Consider the following 19,812-nt stretch of genomic DNA (forward strand, 5'->3'; position numbering starts at 1 on the left):
GTATATATACCTGTGTAACGCCGAAAAAACTTGGCCAGTCGTGTGCGACGTCTGTCACCGTTCCTCGCGGATTTTCCTGGACGCTCTCCGCTAAAGCGGTTTCACGATCGAATCGTCATCCGCGTTATCGACTCGTGATTTTAAAAATTTCTCGAAACAGATTCCTGAAGAATTCAAACACATTATCGTTGAAGAACGAAGCCGAAGAGGAAATTCGAAGGTAGTTTTTGGTGAGGTACCGCTACGATTAAGTAAATATCCGATCGAGTGCTCGAAGATCGGGGAACCTGGAATAGTTGTAAATCTCCAAAGAGTCGAAAGTTGAAATTGAAAGTTTCGGAGCATCGAGATCGTCCGCGATTGGAAGAGATCCTGAAGTCCGTCCACAGTGACAAGTCAAGAACGATTCGATCATTTTAACCGAGTCGTTCGTCAGAGATCGATGTGCTTGAGCTTCGACATTCCTGTGGACTGCGCATCCCGGGAATTCCCGCAGGAATATCGATAAATTCCCGGTTCGTTGGCGTTCTGGGTCTCGGTACGCGGATCGGACAGTTCTGTTGGCGAGCGCGAAAAAGCGCGGTCGTTCGATTCCACGACCGGGCAAAGTTTATCGTCGCCGTGGCATCGCATCTCAATTATCAGCGATAAGAAATATCCCCGTGGACTATCGAGCGATCCCGATCGAAGAGACAGAAGCCCGTATCGTTGTGCAATTTATTTGTGCGTGGGATTTATTCAGCGGTGTATCGTAGGCCAATAAATCATACCGCGTTGACATTGGCCGAGGCTGCTCCGAGATCGGCTGATAAATCATTATCTCTTCGCAATATACTACCGGACTCTAGAAAAAGATAAAAGTACCGAAGACGACGGGTGGATCGGTAGTTCGGATCGATCGAAGGAACGGATTGGAAGGGGGATCTACGGAGGATAATGTGAATAGAGAATCGGCGGCGGATCGAGCTCCATTCTTTTCACCGCACGTGACAAACCGCGGGAACGAGGAAATCGCCGACGGATTTTTTCTTCTTCTTTTTCTCTCGAGCCTGGAATCAGCCGTCAAAGGTGCACGTGAGTATATTTATGCAAAGTGTATACGAAGTATGAATGCTCGCCAGCGATCAACACCGAGCCGCGACTAGTTTGATGTTCCTCGTTACGCAACCGGTTGGACATTCGATGGAGAACTATGGCAACATTTCGCGAATAGTCGTGCTCGTCTATCGCTATCGATTTCGGTAATTAGGAAGACCGACTCCCTGCGTCGAATTTTATATATCTCTTGAAGTTTCGATGATAACGCGTTGGATAGATAACGGCGTTGCGATACCTGCAGCGGCATGAAAACTTCGGTCGTAAACTGTGATGCATGCGCGTGCACGATGCTCGCGGAAATAAATACTCGCGTGCGCTCTTGAGCAGTGGCAAGGGAAACATTGTTTACTTGGAATCGATTGTTTTGATGTTATTGAACCGAGGTATCTCAAAATTGAGAAAGTTGGGGATAGATGATAGCTTCTTAGTTTTCGGGTGGCAGTTTCAAGTGTTGCTTCAAGAATGATAGCAATCAAGTTTCATAATTTGAAATATAATAATAAGTAAGAAAATTAAAATATATTAACGGTGTATAAATACATGTCCATAAATGTGTATAATTAAAAGGTGTAATTTTCTTATTTTTTATTATATTGCAAATTTTGATATTATATTATCATCGATATATATATATCGATGATAATCGGTTGAGATCAGTTTTTCTTCACAATATTCCTTATTTGAATGTCAAAAGAAGAACAAATATATATATATATATATATATATCGATGGAAAGGAAAATGGAGAGTAAATACAGGAAAGTCGTTTATAAATTATAGAATTCGTAAGAAATCAAGCATATTTTAACATCTGTCTAATAAATAAAATTTAATGAAAGACTAACAGTACAGAAATATGAAGAAACTACGAGAAAAATAAAACTGTTCTTATCGTTAAGAGTCAGATAGGTTATAGAACGTAAAAATTGTTTGTTGTGACTAGCTAGCATTGATTAACTTAAAATTTTCCATGGAAACCAGTGAACGATATCTATTTCCTCATTTCTCTCTTAGTTAAGGATCAGAATAAATTCATTTTTGAGTCAGCTTTAATTTTAAAGTGTACACTTTCGTTAAAATTTCTTTTGAAATTGCTATTCCGTTTTTAAGTAAGAGAATGGAAGACAAATGTTATCATTTAAATGCAAATTTCAACGGTATCAATTATGAATTCCAAAGTAGCGAATATCGAATGTTAGAAATGACTAAGTACTGTTAACTACTGTAATTTGAATTGAATGAATAATTTATCTTACTTCAAAATTCGATTATTCATTTTACATTGGTGAAGTACATTTGAGAAGTAAAAGTACTTGCATTAGCGTATCACCTCTAAACAGAGAATACTATTTCAAACACTTTCATTATCTTATTTGCCACATTTACTACACGATAAAAACAAATAATGTAAACTGTACGATTTCCAACGAAGACATCTCGTACCTCTACGAAAGAAGTTTTTCCTCCATTTTCAACTATTTTTCAGACAAAGAAACTCAACCTAGAAATTTGTTTAAACGTTATTACGGCCGCGCTTATCACCTACGCGAAGCTCTGACATTAACGACTCCCCGGTGAGAAACTATTTTCCGTAATTTACTGTCATCGGTGTAGATACTGTTAAAACGTTACAAATCATTCGTATATGGTTGTCGAGGTAGTTGTGCGTCCTAAGAAACGATACGGATTCCGTGGTTGAAAATGGCATGTGCCAAGGTCCGTTCTAAAAGTCGCATCGTCAATGGCACCAAGTTGTTATCGCGCACGCCACTTCGGCGGAGCCCCTTCGAGATATCGGTCGCGTGGCTGTCGATTGCACCGGAAATCGGAGCTATTGACACCCTCCCTACCAGCCATGTTAACCATTTTATTAAAAAATTATTAAAAAGTTACAGGGAAAATTGCTTGGCGATATTCGTATTGATTTATGGCATTGATTTAATGTTTTGAAAATGATTGAGTTTTCAGTTTATTTTTATTAAAAATATGTACAATAATTTGCATTATGAAGTTTTTATACGTGTTGAAAATATCAGTCACATCTGGTTTGTGAATTTGTCTGAAATATTTCGAGGAAGTTATAATTTTCTGTTAATTTTATTGTAAATTAAAATATATGTAATAGAATTGTGTATAATTGTATATATTACTTTATTTGAATTGTATTCCTCTGAAAAAGGTTAACGTGATTGAGACATTAGTGCCATTCATATACAAATAACATAGCAGTCAACATTTCAACATCACTTTAAAAAGCTCGGAACAAATGAAGACTTGTTTAAGACATTAAAAAAATAACATGCCTTTTTAAAAATTAAACGTAACTGAAACATTAGTGTCATTCATAGACAAATAACGCGGTAGTTATTACTTTCAAAGAATTCTTTAAAAACTCTGAACAAATACAGTTATGACGAAATTAGATTAGGCGAAGGTTATAGATACACTGTTACGTACAAACATTGTTTCAAGTATTTTCATGGCAACATTGAAGACATATCTTTCGACGTAGTAATTGTAAACGAAAATTCTTTTCGTTAAAATTAGTCTTGCTTTTGTTGCATTAAATTGATATACTTTCCACTAGTATTTCTGTTAATTTATTCTCTGATTCCTCATTACACAAATATTATAATCATCACCCTTTAGCTCGCATTTCATAGGCTATAATACTTTCATCTACTCCCGATCTCCGGTCGAATCTTTAGGAATTAATTATCTTCATTTTCAAATAAACCATTTTTTCTTGTTACTAATTGCTTTCAAGATTACTTTCAATTTGTTTGAATAATTAATTATTAGCGAAACTTCTGATCAGCTAATTTCTCTTTGATCAATTCGTGTGAAACACAATGGTACCGATGCATTGCTGTAAACACCATTAGCTGCAAAGAAATTGATTTCTGTGAAACGTTTAGTATCCTGGCTCTACCTTCGTCGTCATCATTAATCTTAACTGACCTTCCTTTTCGCTGTTTATCCTTCATGCTAGAATCTATCACGTTAAAATGTAGTAAACCAGTTTGTTACCAACTTTGAACCAACAGTTGAACCAACTTTCAGACTCTGAATTTAATTATTAATTAAATATTTGTTCTTCTGCAAAAGATACCTGTAACTTTTATGCTTCTCAAAATACCAACATATCGGTATAGACTGGTTGACAAAATTGAAAATATGGTTTGTGATATCTTCTTGTCGCAGAGTACATAAAAAACAACGTCTGAAGATAATATTCTGTGATCTTGAAAAGTCTTCAAAATACGGAAAAAGCATTTCTCCATATAATGAATATCTGAATATATCGGAATGGTTGAAAACAAATAACATGTATACGTACCTTAAAAGGTGGAAAGGTTGTGGAACAAGATGGTACCCATATAATTCAATAAATACATATATCAAAATTTAAACGAGCCTTTGAGTATTTTTTAAAAATTGTTACGAACTGTCTGGACAACTCGATATACTTAGGGCTCCGTCAAAGTCTCTATACCTGAAGCGAAACAGTTCTAATCACGAGAATAGAACGTTACGCAACACTTTACAGGAAAAGGGAGCTGTTATGTGACATTTGGCGAATCACGACCGCGCGAATTTCCACACACACTGGCCACGAGAATTCGTGCAGATATTATCCCAGGTATCGGTATTTTCAGACCGAGATTCGCGATCACCGCGCGATTAGTCGTATTTGTAAATCTCCGATACACCTGGATCGCAGCATAATTCCCCTTAACCAGTGGTTACTCGTGACTCTTTTCTGTCCTTTGCTTACATCAGGAATATTTATTAGCCACTTCGCGAGTCCTTTCTCCTTCCTGACATTAGAAAGTCCTACGTCCATTGTGTACTTACGTTCCCGTGGAAGCGTTCAAGGATAAGTCCCAGCTGCAACACCGTAATTGCATGGTGTGCAGAGTTTGGTCGATTCCTGCTACACTCGATTATTCAACGTCTTCGACTCGTGCCTAGATCTCAACCACACCCACGAACGCCTAGAAGACTAAGTGAAGTTCGTAGAGACAAAGAACTTTACAGATATTTACAGAATTTTTATTTTTCATGAATTCTTTTGGTCGATGAAGACAATCCAACAGTGGTGGTCAAGATTTGATAACGAACTCAGAAATAACAAATAGTTATTTTTTAAATTACTTGCGTTCGATTACTGAACATTTGACTTTAGATTTGAAGTAGTTGAAAGGATTATATACCTGTAAGGTGGAACTGAAAGGATAATGTTTGTTATTTACAAGTAATAGAACAAACTTTTCGAAGGCCAATTCATTTTGGAATCTTTGATATATTAAAATAGACTTAACCTTTGCGCAATAAGTAGACTGAGGGTGTTAATGAAAATTGATATTTCTTCGGATATAGATAAGGAAATGAAATTTAAATGAAAGTTTCTCTTATTTTTCTAAACAATGCAACGTGTATTTTCTCATTGATATTTCATATATTTTTGAATCTGTGTATCGAAGTAATACTATACAAATTTCATAATAATCTTTTCCTGTGAGGCTTTTCTACGCGAGATTTAGCCTTTAGTGTCTTAACCTCTAGAGAGTCAACCTTCTATACAATTTGCTACATATTTGACATCACTGTGGAATTTAATTCACACCTCCGTTGTTTTTACAATCCGTAATCTACATTGCGTTACACCTTCATTGCACTCATCGAGGCTCGTGGCAGTCGGTTGCTCAATGGATCGACAGAATGCAACAACGATAGAACAAGTGAAGACAAAGAAGATTAAAGGCGTTTGTGAAACTCTCCTTATTCCCTATGGATTGTGCAACGTTTGTTGAGCGATGACGATCTATAGCTTCCAATCTTAACTGGCTGCATTCGCGATTGTCCTCAGTTAATGACGATAATGACTCCATGCGACCTTCAGGATAAACGGAAAACAGGTGTGAGAGAAAAAGGAAGTCCGCGATGAACTAGACTATTAAATTTAATTTTCTATGTCTTGACATCATCTTGATTCGAATTACGTATTGAACAAAGCGCGTTAAATTGTCTGCATTATTCTGGGTGTGCTCGTTTCTTCCAATTATGAGCATTAGTCACTTAATTACTATGCAATAAAGCTACGAGAACAAAGATGGCGTTCTTCGATGTAGAGCAATAATGGCCAAGGGCAAACAACACGCGTGCAACCGAATGGCGTCTCTCCTAATTTGCTGGTTTTTGTTAATTGTTGATGCTAACGACACCGGCACACATTTTGCTACAACAAACAATTCGGATCACGAATGTCCATTTAATTAAAATTTCATGTCAGCGGACTTGAGTTTTAAGGTGCCCCAATGACATTCAATATGAAACCTCGAGCACATTGCCACTCATCTTTAACGCAATTATTCTCTCTTGGACTCTTGGAATCTTTGATTACCTGAAATTTCGATTTGACGTTGATTAGAATCTACACTCGTAAGTTGGGAATTAGAGTAATCTATATGATAACCACGAAACAGTAATCCATGTCTCGACGGAAAATTTTCGCCGATACAAAAAGACCTACGTCGATCGTTATACTATTGCGAATTTTGCCAGACATTGGTTACACAGCAGAAGATATCTTTGTTGTGAAACCTAGTTTCGTGAAATCGCGTGAAAATAGATTGGTAAGATCTTCACTGGATGATCACCTATTTCGATAAGAATTTAACGTTTGCGTAAAGTGATTCGATCCATAATTTCTTCGATCTTTAGATTTTGTTAGTTGGAATACCTGAAATTCGTACGAAATATGGTGAAAATTTATTGCAGAAGAATCCTGCATTACAGAAGCTTATTTTGTATTATAGAAATGGACTTATTTCATATTGTTGATAATTACTATTGAAGACAAAGCGAATCCCAGTGATAATTGTAAACAAAATGTTTTGAAACTAATGAACAAACAGTTGGAAAATTTAACTTTTTGTATTTGTTGTTTATTCTATTCTCCAATGTCAAATTATGAATGAAACTACGGATTTCTCTCATTCAGGGGCATTTTTCTATAGCTCCTTGGATTATGAAATAATCTAGGTTAGATTAATCAATGAGAATTGTTCACAATGTATTGACTTGGAGCAGGGATTGTAGATTCTTGTATTATACAATACATATAGTGAAAGACAGTTCAGTCTTAGAAGTAGTTTCAGTCGTACTAGGTCAGACGTTTTAGTCAGCCATCGTAAGAGATATGACTAATTGTAAATAAATGTCATTCGATATTGATTCTTTTCCTTCCGACAATATAAAATATTTTGATAATACTCGAAATTCTAATTAAATGTATCCGTTTCTGTTTTTTAGATTCACCATGGGGAAGGATACGAAGGACACGTCAGCCTCAGATAATCCCATGCAGGAGTTCAATAGCAGGTAAAATTTTGTAGTCATTTTACTTCTAATTTCCATGAACAGAGTCCTTAATAAATTTTCAAAGTTAGAAATGGTCAGCAATATTCAATTACTACGTCTTAGTAATTATTTGTTCCTGACTTTTTAAAATGTGTAGCGTAAGTATGATGTAAATACTGTATGATGTAACGATATGTAAACACACAGCAAGTTACGTAAGTGATTTTAAAAAATTGGTGAATTCATGAACAGTGCGTGTAAGATTATAGTGATCAGATTGCAACGATAAGCTTGTTCATATTTCTGATACGAGAAATTCCAACCGACTTAATTGACTTCTTCATCATGACGTCGGTATATGATTGATATATTCTAACATCCTCGTTCTTTTATCACATAGGTTTAACAAAGTTTGATAAAGCACCATGTGTTAAGTTTGACAAATCACTTAACTTCGTCGTCGGGGGCTGATTAATTTAATTTTAATAGATTGATGCAAATGAATTGAATATTGCATCATCGTAATTGTAAAGGAATCTTATCGCATGTATTGGGATATTTATAAAATTTATGTAAAATATATGGAATGTGTTATTTGATTTTTTGTGACTCTTTTCTGACACGTTCGTGGTATATTGTAAACTATAAACGCTAAACAAAATTGGACCTCAGTTTTGAAGAACAAATAAGTCATGGAGCACTGTAAATAATAATTTGTATAAAATGAAGAGTACTGATGTATTGCTTTTTTTTTATTGTCAGCACTAAAATTGCTACTATCAACATTAGCAACTATAATGAGAAAGATGAACTCTACGATCCCTTCGAGCACCGTGACAAGAAGAACACCAATTCGTAAGTTTCAAGTATTAATTAATTAAATTAATTATCCATATATTATTTATACTGTTGCATACTTGTTTCTTAAAAATACCTTTCTCGATAACATGAGATGCACACCCATGATAAAACATATAATACTTATCTCTTGTGTTACAGAGATCTAGGTGCTTTGGCCCATATTCTAAAATGTTCCCTGGGCACAGGAATCCTCGCCATGCCGAACGCGATTAAAAATGGCGGACTCTTGTTCGGTGGAATCGGTACTGTAATTATTGGAATTATATGTGCGCATTGCGTTCATATACTGGTACGATCCTCCCACGTGCTGTGCAAGCGAACGAAAACACCTAAAATGACGTACGCGGAGACAGCGGAAGCAGCGTTTCTTTGTGGACCGAAACCAGTCAGACCTTTTGCAAACGCCAGTCGAATATTTGTAAAAATTGCATTGTGTTGCACGTACATAGGTGGTGTGTGTGTGTACGTAGTCTTCGTAGCGACCTCGATTCAACAGGTAAGCTCCCCCTGCTTTACATTCTTGGTTTCTGACTGCGAACTTCTGCTTCGCGACACTAACAATTATAGCTTTTTCATGGATTTCTTTTTTCTACTCACAACTTTGAGTCTTTCTAACTGAAACAATATATTTCAATATCTAACAAAATGTTTCCGATAGCTATGAATCACGCACATCGCTTATACACAAGCGCAAGTCAATTATTTAATGCTTAAAGCTTTTGAAGTGATTTTTAAATATTTTTAATCTTAAATTGTAATTATCTCAGGCCTGAACACGATCCAAACGTAAAACGTTGACGATAAACTGAGATGACTCTTATTAATTAATTTTATTGTCGCAAGCCTTTGCTACGAAAGCCTGGTTTTTTCAGCAAATATTGCATGTCACGAGGATCACATAATATAATTCTTAGCTTATTGTTATCTTGCTTTTTCTATCGTGGCGCGAAGATTACAAAGTTCAGTTTATTCTTTGGAAGGCGAAGCAGCATTAAATGATTACGGAGCATGTATTAAAGTATTAAAATCGTGTTAAAGCCACGAATTTAATCTGCAATGTCATATGTTTATGAACACGAGTTTAAATTAAAGGAACTGCTTGGTACAATTGCATTCTCTTCCTATGAGAAATTTCAGCTTCTTGGAAGAAGTACTGTTTCTTTCTTTAAAAATGTATTTTATCAGTTCCATCTGACAATATTAGAATAATATCCACAATTTCGTAATATGACAACCTCACAATAATCATTCAACATTTTAATAAATATAATATTTATTTGCTCTGGATTTCGTAAGATAAATTGTATTAGAATTGTATGATTTTTGATACATACTGTCAACGAATGGAAATTTTGGCGACGAAAAGAGCGCTGATAACATTTGTTCGAATGTTAAGATGCCGATACTGGAAGTTTTAATACCACAGGACTACTGATATATTCAGATTTATTTATTACATATGATTAAATTAAATTATTGTCGTGGAGATTATAAAGAGATTTTACGATTAGAAATTAAACATTCCCGTCACCTTTATTTATAAAATATTGACGATATTGTTTGGATTTGTATTAATCCTTAAAAATTCCTGATTATCACTTTTAATATGATATTTCGAGGTAGACGTTGATCTTATACTTTGGATATTTCGAACATTTTCGTATGTAGATTTCGATTAATTCACTCGCAATTTATTTTATAGTAAATAAATAAATTTTTGTCAAATCAGGACACTACACTCTGACTCGAATGTTGCATTTTAATTAATTTAATTCGTATGGATTAATTCCGATATGCATTATCGGAATGCAGATAAGCTGCAAAACTAGTTTAATTTGCATTTATTGCGTTTCATTCGTTCTCGTGCATCGTTATACGTATGTACATCTTTCTCCTTTTTTCTCCGATCACAATGGAAAATCTGTGCCAACACGTAGCCTCGAGACTTGTTCCGACATGATTGACCTGTAGAATCCGGCCTGCCTGTTTCACGAATTAAGTACACTCCGTTCAATCTAGTTTCAAACGACTACATAGTTGAAAACACTAACTATACATTAACGAATACTAACATTAATCAAACCCTAGAGAAACAAATTTTTTTGTATAAAAACAAACGACAAAAGTTTACATCTATTTCGAAGAAGTGGAATATTTCTTCTTTCATCCTCCATATATTTATAATATATAAATAATTACGATTCGATTGTACGTTCTTTAAGATATTTTATTTAATATGTAGATCACTCTTTAGTCATTGGTAAATATTACGATTGATTTGTCGCGATACTCTAAATGTTTCTGAAGTTGATCATATTTTACCACTTCGATTGAAATATCCATCGTTTCTTTTCAGATAGTCAACCATTACAGTGGTGCGGATATATCACTCCGTATGTACATACTCACGCTGATTCCACCGACATTATTGCTGGGACAGGTGCGAAACTTGAAATACATGGTGCCATTTTCCATGGTCGCCAATATCTGCATGATGGTCGGGATCGCGATAACCCTTTACTACGTCTTCAGCGGTGTTCAAATGTCGACAAATGTGAAGTTGTTCTCGTCGTTCGAACAGCTGCCCATGTTCTTCGCGACTGTGTTGTTTGCCATCGAGGGAATTGGCGTTGTAAGTGCTCCTTTACTCATATTTAACAATCACTACCAAATTACCATTTAGTATATACCATTTAGAAATTTAAATACTTACACTTTTCATTCTTTCTTCGTGAGAGTACTATCAACGCAACCTCAGTTGAATTATAATTGATTAAGTCACGTTTCAAACATTTTTAAAGATTAAAGATACTACGAATCGGGTCATGTTTGTGTTCATTCTTACGAAGGAACCTCGACAAACATTGGTAATAATCTCACGAACCTATACAAAGTAAAATCCACTAATAATAATGTCATGGACGTGTAAATCAATTTTCAATTTGTATCTTATATATACGTTACCTCAATAACGAGTAGGTAAACTCTGTAGAAACAATGTGAAACATTTATATGACGCCAACAAACTCTTCCTTCTTGACTTATAAACACTTACCCATCTAATACCTTGACGATTGTTTATAGAGTTCATATAAATACGATCTCTGTATGATTTTTCCTCTTTTCATATCGCACAATATCAAACTGACTTATCTCATTAGAACAAGGCTCATCACTTTATCATTAATACAAAGAAATTGATAAAAATGATTGCGTTTTTAACTGCGATAAGCTCTTTTGAAAATTCGTAATGTCATCCAAGCGCCCACACTTCTTTCTGGGACACGTTATACAATTATAAAGTGATGAAATTCACGTATTGATTCATTCAAATGAATTTTTTAACAGGTGATGCCCGTGGAGAATAGCATGCGGAATCCGACACATTTTCTCGGCTGTCCGAGCGTCCTTAACATAACTATGTCGATAGTGGTGGCTATGTATGCTGTATTGGGCATATTCGGTTACCTGACTTATGGAGAAAAGGTTCAAGCGACCATCACATTGAGTATACCAACTGATGAAATGTAAGTATTCAGTTTGTCAATTTAAAAAATAAACAAAGGGAAATTAAGGATATAAAATGTAAAGCTTGCTTCCTATTCAGTCACCTTTTTATTGGTTTATTCATATATATGGTTGTTAACAATAATTAATAGACGTTCCAAATTTTCCTCCATATAATAATAATAATAATAATAAAAGATTTCTCGATATTGAGTATACTTCGAAATAAATTATACTTCGTTCAATAAAAATAAAAAAATAAATAAATCACATAATACAAAATAAATAAAATAAAATCCTCTTCTAAGGTGAACGTATTCATTTACAGACCGGGACAAGCAGTAAAAATTCTTATTGCCTTAGCCGTTTTGTTTACTTATGGTCTGCAGTTCTACGTGCCAATGGAAATTATGTGGAACGCCATAAAGGACAAATGTAGTCACAAGTTCCAAGGCCTGTGCGAAACACTTATGAGGATTGTCATGGTGATTTTCTCAAGTAAGTAATTTGTCGTCATTCGTAATTATTAGGTCCCTTAATCTCATCCAATAATTTATTAATGAATCGTAAAATTATATTTAATTCATTGCTATTCCACAAATATTAATAAGAAATTAAGGTACAATGCATTTACGTCTGCTGACGTGCACTTGAATGAAATAGAACTCTCGTATTCTAATCATATTATTTGTTATTATCTTAATACGTTGCCCTTTGCGGCCTTTACCAGATACAAATTTCTAATGCCAACTAAAACATAAACTACTGTTTCGATTACTGTCTCTATTTCCTTTTTCCTGTAACGTCAAAGATATCGCTACGGAAGGCATTTCTCAGCATGCGATAAATCATAGACGATCGTTGAAATTTTTCATCAAATTTTATGTTGTAATAAATTGCTGCTACTAGTGGAAACAGATAAACACGTCGTTTCAATATTACCGTGATAACGAGTCGCGATTACTCTTCTAGTTTATTGCTGGTTTACGCTATCGAGCATCAACCAGACGCGTGTGTTACTTTCCTAAGAAAGAAAGAGAGAAGTACGAGTTGTAATGGAAAGGTGGAGGCAGACTGGGCCAGGGAAATACCTGTTGGTTCTGTAACCGCATGACTCACTCGTCAGTCGTAAGCACCGTTCAATGACTCGTGCACGTTCAACTCATTCAGAAACCTATACGTTGATATTTAGGTACACAGCTCGTGTTTTGACTCCTCAATGCTGGACTTCCGATTTCCTTAGTCATAGTAGAAATAAATTTGCATACATATATGTTTTTTTTTTTTTAAATATTTTGTTTTCACTTTATATTTTAATTAAGTACCGTATCTATCATATTATCAAAAACTATTTATTATCATCTACTTTCAATCGAGTAATTAATATTCGAAGGATTAATTTTCAACAATTTTTGAAGTTCGATTTATGAAGTCCTGTATGATTACGCTTATACCTAACTGGAGACTGAAAAATTGACTCGAGAATAAGATGCTCTGTAATCACGCTTAAAAAAACAATATAACGTGTGCAATGACATGCTTTACAAGCAAGCAAAACAATCTTGACTACTCATTCTCAAGTACGAGCACGCTTGAGTACTTCTGGAGTCAATAGACCTTACTGTTGATAATCTGTGCTTATGTTTGTAAACATTTAAATGTTATCACTACTTTGTATCTCCGCTGTTAGCTTCTATCAATATCCCCAATGTTTATCGTTGTATCAGTATGTATTAAATAAATCGGCGATAGTCCAAGCCAGCACAGGTAATCGAGATTTCAGATCGGGTGTTCTCTATATTTTGAAATACTATAATAAATGTTAATATTCTCATATTTGCGTATTCTAGCGTACATATGTTTCACATTCAGTTGTATTAAATATACATGTATATAATATATGCATATATCTAACTAATAAAAGTAACGAAATGTATTTAACAAATAACGAACTGATCCACGAATCGACAACATATTTTTAACTTTACATGCCGCGGTTATAAAGTACTGCTATTTCGTAGGGATCCATGGAACTGATTAAATATACAATTTAAATCACGTTTAGAGAACTTGTTTCGGAAGGTTAAAGTCGCTCAGTCGTGCGATGAATGGCATAGTGATTCCGCGCACCTACATGTCGTGCAGCCATCGAAAACCTTGGCTTCGGAGACCCAATGCTTATTTAAAACGAGTAGGGATAGCATGAACTTGACCATTTGTCCTTTAGCCGACGAAAACCTGTGCACATCATTCTGCATAACAATTAGAGATGGGTAAAACCTTATCTCGATAAAAAATTTACTCTTCGCCTTTTCATTACCAGTTATCGCACTTACGTTATTAAATCTCCTTTATCCTAAAATGACGTTTACATCCTGCGAAATTCAACGATTTTCTTTAACGAATGTTTTTTTTCAGTCATCGTAGGGTTGCTAGTGCCCAACCTGGAACCGTTCATTTCTTTGGTGGGCGCTGTGTTCTTCTCCGTCCTGGGCATCAGCATACCAGCGATAGTGGAAACAATTTCATGCTGGGAGGGCCACCTGGGCAAATTCAACTGGAGGCTCTGGAAGAACGGTGTGCTTCTGGTGTTCTCGCTGTTCGCATTGGTATCCGGCTCGTGGGTCTCCATAAGGGACATAATCAAAGAATATACAGAATCAAATTAGTGGTTTCCTTCGAGGAAGAAGAAATCACCGAAACCAGTATACGCCAGAACATCTTCTTGACGTTCGTTCAAGAAGAGCGACACTGTTACGATTACCGCAACCTACGTTGCGTTGGAGCATTTATTCTTAAGACCTTTCATGTACATTCTGTATTTATTTTGACATTCTATTTAAGCATCTTTTTGTAACACGAATAACGTAATGGTTAGTTTGATTATTATGAAATTAGTTGTAAAGTATCGTCGCGTATCGTTTCGCCCAGGATTTGTTTCTTTATTTGTAACGAATTTAAATTAGAGAGAATTAGACGGAAGTAACGATAAAAAAAAGAGCATCGATAGGAGGTAAAGTTTTATTTATTGTAAATATACGCAATAGGAAAACGAATTTTAAAGGGAGAAGTGAAATTTTCGTACATATAAGAGTTTACTGATAGGGTGAATCTTGTTTAATAGTGTACATACATTTATGTAACGTAGCTGTAAGTGCACTTGAAAATATCGAGTTAACGATCTAACTATTAGAAGTAATTATTTTTTATACGAAGAAAACAAGTGTACTTGATTGTACGTAAAATTTATATTAAACTATTTATAGAATTCTAACACAACGCTCCCAATTGTATTTAATGAATCTGAATCCCAAAACATGGCGGTTGTGAAGCGTGGTTTTTTCATCAGCAAACGTGATGCAAACGCAGTATACAACAGATATCGATTGCCTGCTATAAATTGTTAAATTATTATAGAAGCCCTAATAGAATTTTAATACGGAAATTACGAGAAACTTTCAACGCATTAATTTGTGTATAATTGTTTCTACATTGCACTCGCGAAATCTGTTGATTTCTACTATTACGTAACTATTAAATAGACTTTTATAATGTTAAAAATATTTTTCCATTCGTGTCTTTCGCTCTAAAAAGCAGGATACACGCGTTGAAGTCCGTCAAACGATTCAGTGGGTCGTCGCGGTGGCCTGCGTACGACACTATTCGTTTGCAAATTCGACGATACGAAAATCTCCTCTACCGTTAAATTTGATGTTTGCAATTTACGCTGAGCACAACCCCATAAAACTCCAGTAAGGAGGAGAATGTAGATACCGATGGTCAATGGAAGATATTGCAGATACCGAGTTAATTGTAAAAGCCGAAGTACTTGATACGTGTCCGGCATACGAACCAACTCCAGCGTCTCTCCCTGTAAAATATAACTTTGTTATTAGTTTAATCACCTTATTCGTTGTTTTAAGAAGATTGTAATCGTATCATTAACCCTTTGCACTTCGAATTATATTTCAATTTTGTTTTTATCTATAATTTGATGAAATGAAACTTTTTAGGTGACTGAGTTTCAAACAGGATCGTTGACACAAATGCTGCATCCTTTCTACCGTTAAATAGCCATCGAGAATCTTTACGGTATCTTTATTGGTTATCGAGGCATTGACTCGTAACTGGTCACGCGACTCACATTGAATTTATGTAAGCACTTTCATATTTGCTCAATTTACGTAACGCGTGGGTCTGTGCGAAAGAAATCAGGCCGAAATATCGATCAGTTTTCATCTCGAAAGCAAAACATTAAAATGCGTTACATAATATATTTAAACTTCCATGGTCAATGTATTAATAGAGAAAGGTGTTAGGTATTTGTATTTTTTTCAGATTAAATGTTTTCTTTTGGGAGAAATGCTATTAATGTATATTATTAATAATTTCGCAAAGGTAACAGTGCAAGACGTAACGTTTTAACTTGTTTAAAGTATTAATCTTCATGTCTTTGATATTTGGATAATTATCTAAAGAGAATTATTTTATTAAATATGATACAATGTATAACCACGCCCATTTTGTAAAATACTAATGTAGAAGATAATGATGATTTAGAAAAAGAGCCTTACACTTTTGCACCATAGGATGGGGAAGTATCCTTCGCTGACATTTGCGAGAAGTTCCACTGGTTGTCTAGTCAGCTTCAGATTTACTTGCGAAGCCTTATTACCAGAAATTGGTGCGCCACTCACGTGTTCGATAATAATAAACGTTTCATGGAGATCTTTGTCGGGTTTCAAGCCACGAGCATACGTTAGAAGCTCGGGATCGCCGTGGAGAAAGTGTGGTTCCGAGGAAACTACAGGTAATTTCTGTAACGAGCCAAACATATTATAGACAAGTACTTCTCATTATTCGACTGTGAATATTTATACACACGTACATTTTAAACTATTTTCATTCCCGTTTCATTTATTTGATTTTCACACGTTATCGACAAAGATTAGCGAATTTGCAGAATTAGAGTAAAAAATTATCATCTAAACAAGGATAACCATTTCTTGTAAAAATGTATCTCATTATGTTTGTACGATTCTTGCTAACTATTAAGTGTATACCTTTTAATGGCACTCAATATACTTTGTTTCAATAAATAGTTAAAACTAACAGAATGCTAATAAATTTAATTTGATCATTGAGTGCTAGTAAATTTGTACAATATTTAATGTAACATCTTAAAAATATTACCTGACATTCTGATGTGTCTATTAAACCTTGTGGCAGACACTTAATTTCATCATTTACCCTCGGACAGTAACATTGTGACTCGTTCAAAAACCATGCCCTTTCGTTTAACGCAAATTTCGATCCTTTTACACCGTGTATCGTAACTTCTTTCACGTAATCAGCGTTTAGAGACCTAAACACGTTAACAATTCATATCGGAAAGCTTTGAGTTTATGTTATCACTTTCGATAATAATATTATTGCACCTGCACATATCCGGCGAGAACGATGCAACGGAAGATAATGGCTTTACTAATGGTGCCCAAAGGATAGTGTCGGTTCCTCTCACTTTATTACAACTATCAGAGTACCACAAATCTAGCATTCTCTTTTCCATATAGGCTGTTGTGTCGCCCAAGAGACTTATGTTCTTTAAGCCCCTGTTAATAGTAAATGGACCACGAATAGTACCATTCATCTGTCGAATAAAGAAACTCAATATAATTATTTATATACAAGTCGCGGTCTTACATGTAATTACATTTACAATTATTTATTAACATATTATTGTAGTGTCCGCGCCTCCCATACCCAACAATAAGGAGTCAAATAAGAACACGAAACGTAGGGTACGGGATTGGTCGCGTAGGTAAAGCGGGTCGACTGTGGATCCGAGGATCGTGGATTCGAATCCCCGTGCCTTATTTTTCGTTTAGACTCCTACATATGGGGGCTCGTCCGGGATGGGGGGTTACAGCGGCAGAGGACCGGCCAGTGACGATGAGTCACGATGAACAACAATGCCACGCGAAGGACGGTGTCGTGTTGACGGTGGAGCGGGCAACAATGAGGCGTCGAGAGAGAAAGAGAGAGGGGAGTACACTCGCGAAAGAGGGTGCGGCGCGCACTGCTGTTGAGACGCAAAACCCGAGAAAACGGACATTCGAGGGCGAATGAATGTCAATTCAGGATAGCCAAGTGTAGTATCCGCGCCTCCCATACCCAACAATGAGTCAAATAAGAACAAGAAACGTAGGCTACGAGATTGGTCGCGTAGGTAAAGCGGTCGACTGTGGATCCGAGGATCGTGGGTTCGAATCCCCGTGCCTTATTTTTCGGTTAGACTCCTACATTATATTATAAATTCATAATCTATTTATTCGCTGAATGCAGAAAAGCTATTTAAAGGAAGCCTTTGGCCATATTAAATGCTTGCAAAATATTTTCAATTAATATTCCGATATTTGACAGATTTGATCGGATTATATCTCATATCACTCTGACTATTAAATGTTACCCTTTGAAAGAAACTCAGGAGATAAATTCCTTCATCTTCTGTTCGTCTTAAAACCGGTGGTGGCTTAGATTCGAGCGTTTTGCATATGAGATTTAATTCAGGAAACTTTTTCGTGTTGCACGATACTTTAACTCCATTAAACAGTAGATCGGTGGGACGAGCTTTCAGAAAAATACTACTGCGGTTTGGAAATAATTTCGGTATGTGGTCACCGTATTTTTCCATGAAATTAGGGGGCAAGGTCGTCAACTGCAAAGAAATATTCTTATTAAGCTAAAGTAAATTATTTTCGAATATCGATAAATTTAATTCGGAGAGTTAAATTCGAAGAATTTTATTTAAAAAGGATGATTTATTTAGATTACGTCCTTGAAATATTTAAATATTTTAACGCATATAGTATCATTTGCTTAATTGTTAGTAACATTTAACATTCTATTTGTATTTTTATTTACCATTGATATGGTGCCTATATATGCCGGATTTAATATCGTTACTTTATCATGTCTAGTTACATTCAGGCTCTGCCGTTTGTTGAAGGCGAATGTTGACCTCGTTGTGTACGTGATTTCGTCGTTTTCCTCATCAATATCTATCACTTGTTTTTCGAACGTTTCGCTAGAATCGAAATGGTGAATATTTAACAGAAAAAAATCTAACAGATTTTATTAAAGCACAGTTGTTTTCACGTATTTAGACTCGAATAAAAGGCAAAAAGCGAAATAAAATCCAATCGACTTTGTATTAGTTTGTTAAATCTAAACTAATGTCTAACGCAATGAATTGGATAATATTATGCTTACTCATAAATAAAGGGGCCATATTCGACGAAATTTGGATTTTCCCCTCGCATTACGTCGTCAGGATTAGTAACATTGAACAAGTAACATGTCAATTGTAAAGGTATAGGATTTCTCCACAATTCGTAAATTGCTGTACCATCCACGAGGTTTACTTTCTGAAGATTATGTTACGTGAACGTTGGTTAAGTGAGTTTCTTTTTCCATATAAATTACGAATTAGTTAAAAATTTATGTAGACAATTGTACGGGACTTTTACATAAAATGTAAAAATTAACGTCATCACAATCATTGTTTGTCTTAATTATATAGCATTACCATTAAATACTCAACTAGTTACATTAAATAGAAATATAGTTTCAGCTTACCTTTTGTATAATATATGTTATATACTGTACCATGTATTGTTCAACAACAACTATTATGCCAAGCAGAATCAGAATAACTCCGAGTACACCGTAAAAAATCATTACTCTTTGTTTATCGAATCAATTATTAATCACACATTAACTGCTTTAAACGTACTTGTTAAATGTTATAAATGTAAACAAACAGAAGATGTAGAAACAGAAATGTATATTTCTTTTAAAACAGAAGAGTAATATAAAATTCGAAACTATAACTATTTAACTAGTACATTCGTTTGTTTTCAGAAACATAATACAGAAGCACTCATCTGTTCTACGTTTACACTGAAACTCGAGAACTACG

At 35.2% G+C, this 19,812-nt stretch overlaps 2 protein-coding genes across 4 annotated transcripts; one reads left to right on the forward strand and one right to left on the reverse strand.

Annotated features, from left to right (window-relative positions):
* Positions 1-57: 57 nt before the first annotated feature.
* On the forward strand, positions 58-15,110 carry LOC128876470 (proton-coupled amino acid transporter-like protein pathetic). 2 transcript variants are annotated; one of them, XM_054122885.1, is made up of 8 exons: positions 58-1,074; positions 7,416-7,484; positions 8,226-8,318; positions 8,463-8,820; positions 10,681-10,956; positions 11,673-11,851; positions 12,160-12,329; positions 14,250-15,110. In XM_054122885.1, the coding sequence occupies exons 2-8, from the start codon at positions 7,423-7,425 to the stop codon at positions 14,498-14,500; spliced, it is 1,389 nt and encodes a 462-aa protein (XP_053978860.1). In that variant the 5' UTR covers positions 58-1,074; positions 7,416-7,422; the 3' UTR covers positions 14,501-15,110. The 2 variants fall into 2 exon arrangements, with proteins under 2 accessions (XP_053978860.1, XP_053978861.1); XM_054122886.1 differs by having other exon boundaries at positions 58-1,068.
* Positions 14,748-19,786, reverse strand: LOC128876469 (sensory neuron membrane protein 1-like). Of its 2 annotated transcripts, XM_054122882.1 has the most exons (8): positions 19,470-19,786; positions 19,104-19,258; positions 18,756-18,918; positions 18,301-18,549; positions 17,270-17,481; positions 17,025-17,196; positions 16,406-16,648; positions 14,748-15,702 (listed from the first exon to the last, which is right to left on the reverse strand). In XM_054122882.1, exons 1-8 carry the CDS (start codon positions 19,569-19,571, stop codon positions 15,418-15,420), a joined length of 1,581 nt encoding a protein of 526 aa, XP_053978857.1. In that variant the 5' UTR covers positions 19,572-19,786; the 3' UTR covers positions 14,748-15,417. The 2 variants fall into 2 exon arrangements, with proteins under 2 accessions (XP_053978857.1, XP_053978858.1); XM_054122883.1 differs by lacking the exon at positions 18,301-18,549.
* Between the last annotated feature and the right edge of the window lie 26 nt (positions 19,787-19,812).

Source organism: Hylaeus volcanicus, chromosome 5, assembly GCF_026283585.1.
Source record: "Hylaeus volcanicus isolate JK05 chromosome 5, UHH_iyHylVolc1.0_haploid, whole genome shotgun sequence".
NCBI lineage: Eukaryota > Metazoa > Arthropoda > Insecta > Hymenoptera > Colletidae > Hylaeus > Hylaeus volcanicus.